The sequence below is a fragment of the Vigna umbellata genome, chromosome 8 (genome assembly GCF_029865625.1).
Source record: "Vigna umbellata cultivar VRB3 chromosome 8, Vumbellata_1.0, whole genome shotgun sequence".
Classification (NCBI taxonomy): domain Eukaryota; kingdom Viridiplantae; phylum Streptophyta; class Magnoliopsida; order Fabales; family Fabaceae; genus Vigna; species Vigna umbellata.
In genome coordinates, this window is record NC_142172.1 from 45,533,384 (window position 1) to 45,543,380 (window position 9,997).

The 9,997-nt window shown below is 32.7% G+C and overlaps 1 protein-coding gene across 1 annotated transcript; it reads left to right on the forward strand.

The window, feature by feature from the left end:
• The first annotated feature begins 12 nt into the window (after window positions 1-12).
• LOC124839972 (actin-interacting protein 1-2-like) lies at window positions 13-6,891 on the forward strand. The gene is made up of 6 exons (XM_047315926.2): window positions 13-682; window positions 2,303-2,464; window positions 2,938-3,124; window positions 3,465-3,890; window positions 5,152-5,559; window positions 6,191-6,891. The coding sequence occupies exons 1-6, from the start codon at window positions 291-293 to the stop codon at window positions 6,446-6,448; spliced, it is 1,833 nt and encodes a 610-aa protein (XP_047171882.2). The 5' UTR covers window positions 13-290; the 3' UTR covers window positions 6,449-6,891.
• Window positions 6,892-9,997: the final 3,106 nt, after the last annotated feature.

A 9,997-nucleotide genomic window follows, 5' to 3' on the forward strand; every position in this document is an offset into this window, starting at 1 on the left:
AGATAGAAGAATATATATTTTGAAACTAATTTTGAATATTTAATATATAGATTACACAAGTTATATCTTATCTCATATAATATTATTAATTTTACGAATTGAAATTAGATTTATGGAGAAATGGAAGTGTTTGACAGAAAAAGTGAAAATGTGAATGGCGATGAGAGAGCGAGCTTGTTCAAAACAGGGTCCTCCATTTTCGGACACAAACACACACTCTCCATCGCACTCTATAACTCGAAACCTTAACCACCCAAAAAGAATGGGCACAGAGCAATTCCGATTCAACAATGGCGACACTCTTGGAGACCTACGCGTGCGCACCCTCCACCGAGCGCGGTCGCGGCATCCTCATCTCCGGCGACTCCAAATCCAACAACATTCTGTACTGCACCGGTCGATCCGTAATCATCCGCAACCTCGAGAACCCGCTCCAGGTTTCCGTATACAGTGAGCATGCCTACCCTGTCACGGTGGCGCGTTACTCCCCCAACGGCGAGTGGATCGCCTCCGCCGACGTCTCCGGCACCGTCCGCATCTGGGGGACGCATAACGACTACGTTCTGAAGAACGAGTTCCGGGTCCTCTCGGGTCGGATCGACGACCTCCAGTGGTCCTTCGACGGAATGAGGATCGTCGCTTGTGGGGACGGCAAGGGCAAGTCCTTCGTTCGCGCCTTTATGTAACTGTCTTTTCATTTCCTCCTTTTCTATTTACTTTTTTAATTTAATTGCACTTTTCTTTAGTTTACGTCAGTTTTGATTTCTTTTTTAATTGGCATGAATCTTCCATGGCACTGAGGAATCAAATTTTAATATCTAGATATTTTGTTTTGTGGAGCCTAGATCTTAACATCATCTGTTTGTCACAACTTTTTTTAAGAAACATATGAATAATGTTTTTTAAAACATGCTTAAACATTTTCTGAAAAATGTCTATTTGGATAAGGTTGTTCAGTTTTAGGTAATTATCAATGTTTCTAATAGTTGATGGCAATTAAACTCGACTCTATTGTTACACATTTTTGGGTAGTGCATCTCTTTTGTTTTTTTTTTTGTATTTTCATCATAGTTTCATTAATAGGCTTGGAATATCAATGTAAAAGTTTTAAAATATTTATGCTTTTAATAATTATATATCGTGAGTATAAAATTATTATTCATATATTTGTCATATTTGTTAACAGTATTATCATTATTCTCTTAATTTAGTTGTTTAGTCTGAATTAGTAAGCAATATGTCTGATATTGTTCAAATAAATACATACAAAAGTAGACAAAATTCGGACTTGAAAGAGACTCCCGTAAAACTTACAATCTTATAGGAATAATTGAGGTATATGATTGAGTGTATTTTTTTTATCAGCAATCATATGTTTGAGTGTATTTTTTTTTATCAGCAATTATATTGTTGAGTGTCATGTCAAGAATTAAATTAAAAATGTGAATGCTTTGGTTAGATAGTACATGAAAAAAGTGAAAATTAACAAAATTAAATGAAAAAAAATAATAGGACTACTTAGAAAAATAAAGTGATTTTATTTATTATTATTATAATAGAAAAAATCGTTGATTGTAGATCAGCCATAATCTATTATATTCTAGACTTTCCAATAAATCTTTTAAAAGTTTACAACATAAATAAATACTATAAACATAGTAATTGTATAGCGAACATAGCCTTTAACCAGAACCGTATTTCAACTCCCACACTCTTTCGAAGCTTTTCTTTCTCCTCACCTCAAATTTCGACGGCTGCAAGCAGAATCAAAGTAACAGAGGGCCACATATTTTCTGAGCACACTTTACAATGCAAGTTCTGTCATGTGACCGTGCCAGCTGAGTTTTCCGAACTAATATTGTGTAGTTTTCATGGGATGACACCAAGCATATCGTGTAACAATTTCTTTTGATGGGATACTTCAAAAGAACTAGTAATTGATAATGTGTAATTACATTATCAACGACAACTTGACAGTGACTCTCATCTACCTTGTCATGGTTAGAGTTTCGTGCCATTACAAGTATTTAAGTTTTATTTCTAATGACCCTGTATGATTTGAATGATTGTAGCTACGCAAATTTTAACCTGATATTATTTTATTTTGTTTGAGTTTCTCTGTAACGTTTTTTTCTCTGTTACGGCTCTCAATTCATAATGTTTGAATTTTGGGCTACATGTTCTCAGAATTATATTAGAAGAAGAATTGGCCAAATGCATGCATGTGAAAAAGTGCTTCCTGTTTTTGAACATCTAATTGCCTGACCCCTTTTTTCATTTTTAAAATATTTTGGATTTTAAGGTGGGATTCAGGTTCTACTGTTGGTGATTTTGATGGTCATTCGCGACGGGTTTTAAGCTGTGCATTTAAACCAACAAGGCCATTCCGCATTGTCACATGTGGAGAAGATTTTTTGGCGAATTTTTATGATGGTCCACCGTTCAAGTTCAATATGTCCATCAGGTAAGTTTATGGCCTGGGGTAGCATATTTGTCACTGTGGTTTAATAGTGATAAATGCCTCTTCAATTTAACTTGGGGAGCTTCTTTTTCATTTTTGTTTTTCAGTTTTTTTAGTGGGCAGTGTATATTAATTTCCTACGAAGGGACTCTGTAAGAGTTGGCATCTCTCTTCTGTAGGCAAAGATTCACGTAAAAATTAATATGTGTCTTTTACCAGGTAAATGGGATATGAAGGAACTTTATAAATAGAAAATGATCAAGATTCAAGAGTTTTCGGATGGTGTGGTTAAATATAACTTCGTTATAGCTTTATATAGTGTATGGTCAGGAGTACCATATCACGGCATTGTCATTTATTAATTCTTTACTTTTGAAAATAGGGTGAAGTCGTTTTAGCATAATAGAAATGTTTTGGGTTGAGTAGGTTTCCATTTCTTTATTCAGGTTGTCATAGAAGACATTCTGTATCTGCAGGGACCATTCGAATTTTGTCAACTGTGTGAGATTTTCTCCAGATGGGAGCAAATTTATTACTGTTAGCTCGGATAGGAAGGGCATTATATATGATGGAAAGACAGGGAACAAGCTTGGTGAGTTGTCCTCGGAGGATGGTCACAAGGGCAGCATATATGCAGTTAGTTGGAGTCCTGACAGCAAACAGGTATAGTGTATGTTTGTTATTGCGTTTGACAATCACAAATGCGAAATCATTCCCACGCTACGTAATCTATGTAGTTTCTGCATTCAATCCACTTCAACGTGGTTTGGAACGTAGGTCTAAACATGCTAATAAGAAAACATGCTGATAAAAAAAATGCTAATAAGAAAATATGGAAATAGATGGTAGCAGAAGATATTTAGTTTTTTAAAGTATAATAACTTATGAGCAAATACCGATCTAATTGTGTAAAGAAAAAAACCCGATTTGATTGTGTTATGCTTTTTCGATGTTCAGCGCAGTTATGTTTACATGCTACTCTAAACTACGTAATGAATGGCAGGTTCTTACTGTGTCCGCTGATAAATCAGCCAAAATATGGGATATTGTTGAGGATGGTAGCAGTGGAACCCTTCATAAGACTTTGTCATGTACTGAATCTGGCGAGGTGGAGGACATGCTTGTTGGTTGTCTTTGGCAGAATGATTTTCTGCTTACTATATCTCTTGGTGGCACGATCAATTTATATTCTGCCAAGGATTTAGATAAAAGCCCGTTGTCAATATCTGGTCACATGAAAAATGTCACCATTTTGACTCTTCTCAAAAGAAGTGAAAAGATGCTTTTGACCAGCAGCTACGATGGAGTGATCATTAGATGGATTCCAGGCAAGGGATATGATGGCAAGTTTGACAATAAACAATTCGGATTAATCAAATTGTTGGTAGCTGGGGAAGATGGAGTTATTGCTTCTGGATTTGACAACAAGGTAACTGATTGACATGTGACATCATTCCTTTATGGTTTACATTTATATAGACATCTTTGGTCCATCTATTTCGTCATTGCATACACTGAAGCTCCACGTTTGATGTATACGATGATTATGGAATTGTTTCTAGATAAATATAGTATAATATTTCTGATTGATAGTAGGCTAGTCACCACACCATGAAATCAGTTTTTCTTATGTTTATCCTGAAAGTGCATGCAAAATCAACAATGTCGATTTAGTATTAGAGATTGAACTTATGTCTGCGATGAATCCAGATGTAGGCCTCTGACTTTTGCAACTCTATTAACGGTATTTACTGTTTAACAAATATTTTGTTGGTGAAGATTTGTGAAGCAATGTAGCTAAATAGTGCCTTTCATTGTAAGTTCCGCATGAATTATCTTGAGTCTTCAATCATCATTGACAATTCATAATTTTTGTTTCCATATTGCAACAGAGTGCATAAAAAGAATAAAGTTCAGCTTTTTATTAAAAAAAGATAGCAGTTAATAGTCCATTTCGTTTCTGGGTGGGCATTTTATAACATAGACAGACATGTATAGAAAAATGAGTGATCATCTTTTTCCGAGCTAGGCTTGCAACATATGAAATGTCTCTCACGTTGCTTGATTTTACTTTCTTGGTCATTTTCAACTACTGTTTGGACCTTATATTCACAATCCACACATCTTTGAGTTGAATTCTTAATCTATGCTTGGTTATTAGTTGAATTATTCAGTCTACAAGGCACCCTTTTGCATCGTTGATATTCATTATAAAATCTTTCTACTACACAATCTATTTATTCATGTAGGGAAATTTTGATCCAATATCAAATTACAGATGCAGTTTAACCTATTATCACTTTTAAGCAGTTGTTTTGTTAAAATTTACAGTACCTGTGAATTACATATACCAGTGTGTTTAATTTTGGTCTAATCCAAAAATAAAATTCGAGTCTAGATTTTATTTATTCGAGGTTGTATTTACAATAACTTCAATTTATGGATTTTGATACTCATTCAAAAGAATGTCAATACACACAAGTAATGAAAAGTAGTCAAGATCTTAAAACAGTTCTGGGACTGCAATAAACTGTAAGATCTAAAAGCAAAATATTAGTATTTCTGATTTTGATAGTATTCTAATGCTAACTGTAAAATTGAACTCCTTACCATTATTCCTCTTTCACTCAAAAATAGTTGAAGCAAATTTGTTTATTTCTTGCTTTTAAACTTGTCCGTGTTAAATGTAGGTATACAGAGTTCCTCTTGAAGGGGATAATTTGGGTCCTGCTGAAATTCTTGATGTTGGAAGTCAGCCTAAGGATTTGAGCCTTGCACTTGGTCACCCTGACCTTGCCATCGTTGCAATTGAATCTGGAGTTGTCTTACTAAACGGTTCAAAAGTTCTTTCCACTGTAAAGCTGGACTTTATTGTGACCGCGGCTGCTCTTTCACCTGATGGCAGTGAAGCAATTGTGGGAGGGCAAGACGGTAAATTGCGCATCTATTCAGTCTCAGGGGATACAATTACTGAACAGACTGTACTCGAGAAGCACCGAGGCGCCATCACCGTAATCAAATACTCTCCAGACGTTACCATGTTTGCATCAGCTGATTTGAATCGTGAAGCTGTTGTATGGGACCGTGCTTCCAAAGAGGTAACATTAGACTTTGGTTCATCCCATATACTATCTTTTCCTCTTTGAAATAGGTGACTCTCTATCTTCTTGATTGTAGTAGCATTCTTGCTTTACCCATCATGATGAGTGCATCTGAATTTCATGTATGTTTTTCTTTTAAACTTGATTCCGTAATGAGTAGCACTAATGAAACATTTAAGTGGCCGTAATCAAATCCATGGCTTTCCTACTACTAGTTATAACCATATTTCCCATGTTGGGCTAGGAAAGAAGACATTCATTAAATGAACGTGGTAATGTACATGTTCTGAAAATTGGGATGATTACAAGAAAATTTAGCAACCTTAACGTTTAACCATTAACGTAGTACCCCGGATATATCCACACACAATTAATGATGTAAAACGGGACCGTAATAGAAAAAATGTGATACAGCATAGGTTTTGATGACCGTGCCTCGTCACTGACAAAAACACAACAAACATCGAATTACCAACGCAGTTTCCAACACAGACGCGGCTCATTTCTTGAAGTTCGTATGCTTCATATATGATAACTACTGTAATAGTTACTGAAATGCCTAGCTGTTTTGACCAATGAAATTCTTCCTTTCATGAGCTGGCATTTGACTGCAAATTTTATCTTTCAGGTGAAGCTTAATAACATGTTGTTTAACACTGCACGTATTAACAATCTAGCTTGGTCACCTGATAGCACGCTGGTAGCTACTGGTTCACTTGACACATGTGTCATTATATATGAAGTTGGAAAACCAGCATCAAGCCGCAGAACCATAAAGGGTGCTCATATAGGTGGAGTATACGGATTAACTTTCATTGACCAGGATAGAGTGGTCAGTTCGGGGGAGGATGGTTGTGTTCGTCTCTGGAATTTGATTTCTGAGTAAACAATGCATTAGAATATTCAGTTTCATGTAAGAAATTGATAGTTGTCATGTGTTGTATTGATGATCTTCAGTTTTATGCAACGGTTATGTAGTGGTAAAAAAAAATTAAGATTGCAGTAGTGTTGTGGTGTGCACAATTGATAGATGTCTCTGAAGACTTAACAGCCGGATATCTTATCCAAGCTGATATTTGTTATCTGCAGAGGTGGGAAACTCCTGGTTATTTCCAAAGAAATTGACCATAAATTGTGTTCTTGTCTAAGCAAAATATCAATGTAGGTAATGGAATAGCACTTCCACCTATCAAAGCAATTTAATCCTGTCCCTCTAGGCATTTGATGAAAGCAATCAGGTACAGTTTTTATTTAGGAAGCATTGTAGCCATCCAATTACTTTTTCCTGTATGATTCGAATTAAGAACATGTAAGCACTTTTTTTCTCGACTATGTAATGTTAAGCTCATATCTCACTCGAGTGGCCAGGCCTTCATTAACATTTAATTTCTACAATAATAACAAGCATCAAATGTTCTTTTCAAGGTTTTTTTTAGTTACATATTTGATCTCTTTAATTTGGACTATAACTGATTTTAATTCCATAATTTTTTAAGTTAGCTAATTCCAATTTTTTGGAAATAAAAGACTGTTAATTTCTTGTAATTAAGATCTTCAAATTCAGTTTTTTATTCATTTTTTCCATAAATTGATCCAACATTATATTGTTTTGACCTTTTTTATTTATTCAACAAACCTAAAAAATAGATTTTACACCAAAGCCTCTTTTTTTTCTCTTCAAATTATAATCTCACCTCCTAAAAGTCCCTTAAATTTTTATTAAATTTACAATAAATATTTAACCTTTAACATATGCAATTCATTTATATCTCAAAATCGTCTTAAATAAAAGAAAGTTTGATTTATATGTGTGACATCTTCGCATTCTCATTTTGTATTCAGATATTTAAAATTTTCATTTTATTTCACTCTGAAGTTATATTGCGTTAAACTCATATTTCAATACATTATTAATATATAATATTATACAAATATTTGAAATATAAATTTTTAAACTAATATAATATTATTTGAATGATAAATTCAAAAAACAATATCAGAACATTAAAGTTTGATGTAATAAAATAATAACACAATAGTTAAATGTGAAATAGAAATTTAAATAAATTTAATTTTGTTAAAAATATTTAATAAAAATATTTATATAAAAGTTAATTGTGGTAAGATGGAAGAAATTGTTTGATTTTAAAAAAAAAGTGAAAAAAATTGTTTTAAAGAGGTGTAATCTCAGTTCATGTTTTTTTTTTGTTTTTTATAAGTATTTATTTTTTTTCTAATATATTTCAAAAAAAAATTTGCTATATATTAAACTAACGTCATGTTACGATACCATAACAATTTAATGTAACAGAGATACTATCACATGTTACAGTAAGATGTAAGTATGATTGTCTTAATCTTGATTTAATCTTTGTATTTTATAAAATTAAAAATATTTAAAAAAAGTCACAAATTCACATCTCACGTTAAAAAAGCGTTGTTAATACAATATTAGTTAATACAATATTAAAAAAATAACTTGATTGTATCAAATTTCTTAAAACAGAAACTAAATTGAAACATAAGAGACATATTTAAGATTTTCTTACCTAAAAATTTAATCTAAAATAACTCAAAAATTATGAAATACCATGTTACATATATTTAATGTTATTAGTATAGTACCAAGAAGAAAAACATAATTATTAATGATTTTAAAAAATCAAAACTCAAATAAGACAAATCAAATCAAAACGTATTTGAGATTTTCCAAAAAAAAATACAAAGTCCAACAAAGTATTTTAACCTAAATATAATTATCAGAAAACAAGTATTCAATATTTCATCGAGAAAGGGGTAAAATTGTAATTAAACTAATATCCTGAGTTGGAGAAATCATAAGAATGAAATTGGCAAAGCCACACAAGTATCAAAAATAAGAAATCAATTTTATGTGCTGCGATTTATAAAGTTAATAATGCTTTACTTCTTCTAGTCCTGATAAAGTATATTATTTGACAAAAATCAATGATGAAAGTGATTAATTATATTCATTTTTTATAAAATATTATCAATGTACTAAATTAGCATTCATTATGTATTACTTTTAAAATTCTTCTTTTACTATCTATTGATATAAAACAGAGATATTGATTACATTCAATAAAAGTAAATAAAATTTTAAAAGTATGTAAAAGTTATTAAATATTTTATAAAAATATGAACTGTCTCTTCTAAAATGTAACATATATCAAAATATAAGTGTATTATTTTAGAAAGCAAATAGCGAAACAACCAGAATAGATTATAATGCACTGATTTCATACTCATTCCTTTCACTGTACCAATTTAGTGACATTTTGGATAAGGATTAGAGATACATGCATAGCATTCCTGAGATATTTAGCTAGTGAAATTGACTGTTGAATACTGTGAATTAATTTATCTGAGTTGGTTGTTTTTAAAAGGCTTCTTTAGAATAATCCACTTCCCGATATACTACTATACTATAGTATCTATCCCACTTTATAATTTATACCAGTTGTTTAATTTGCTGGCAACCACCTTTGAAGACATTCTATTCATTATTTAATGTTCAAGGTCATGGTCATGGTCCTTGTCTTGGCAGTAGCGTTTTGCTTACAACACAACATGGCCCCTCCTGCTCCTTGTCCCTTCCTTTATAACAAACCAACCATCAACCAACTTCCACTTCTTTTTTCCAACCTAAATCTACTCATAATAACACCATAATCACATTTAAACTTCCACACTCATGACTAATCAGATAACTTTATAATATCATCATCTAAAATTTGCAGAGAAAACAATGTCAAATGCTATCATCACTCCTTCAAGAATGTATCAAGTTCAAACCTTGCAGTTCCAACTTCCAATTCCAACAGTCTCTGCTGAAACCTTTTCAAGTTTCTTTTTCCTAACCAGAAAAAGGTTACAACGTTAGTTGGGTTTAAAAATGTGTCTGGATAAGCCCCTTAAACACAGTGCCATGTGCTTTGTTTGAGATAATTAATATACAACAAGTTTTATATATAAATATATATAGATATACCTGGGTGGAGGTATGTCAGCATCATATGTTTGTATAATTAGCAATGTTGTAAACATAATTATATTGCAAACTCCCAAGTTGTAACGTGGTCCTGCCTGTTAGAGCACTGCATGATCCAACACGTGACACGCGCGTGCGTATCTACCTAACGTGCATAATACTATTACTCACAGCGATGCACACATTGTCAACCCAACTGTTCACACACACGGTGTCATCATGTCATGTCTCAGTGCACAGAAAACAGTGACTCGTGTCACCTTGTCTAATTTCAAGCATACTCTACGATATCCAATTCAATCCAATATAATAAAATAAAATCTTAACCCATCCACCATGTCCCGACAAAGCCAAACTCCAAAGTTAAGTTTGCATATTTACGCTGCCTTGAAGAAGATCAGATGCATATAATAATAAACTCCA

What these genes read in the sequence shown, in the direction of transcription:
- LOC124839972 (XM_047315926.2), top strand. Translation starts at nt 291, where the DNA reads ATGGCGACACTCTTGGAGACCTACGCGTGCGCACCCTCCACCGAGCGC. An exon ending in TCCTTCGTTCGCGCCTTTAT is followed by an intron (nt 683 to 2,302) that starts GTAACTGTCTTT and finishes TTGGATTTTAAG; the next exon opens with GTGGGATTCAGGTTCTACTG. An exon ending in CTTCTGGATTTGACAACAAG is followed by an intron (nt 3,891 to 5,151) that starts GTAACTGATTGA and finishes TGTTAAATGTAG; the next exon opens with GTATACAGAGTTCCTCTTGA.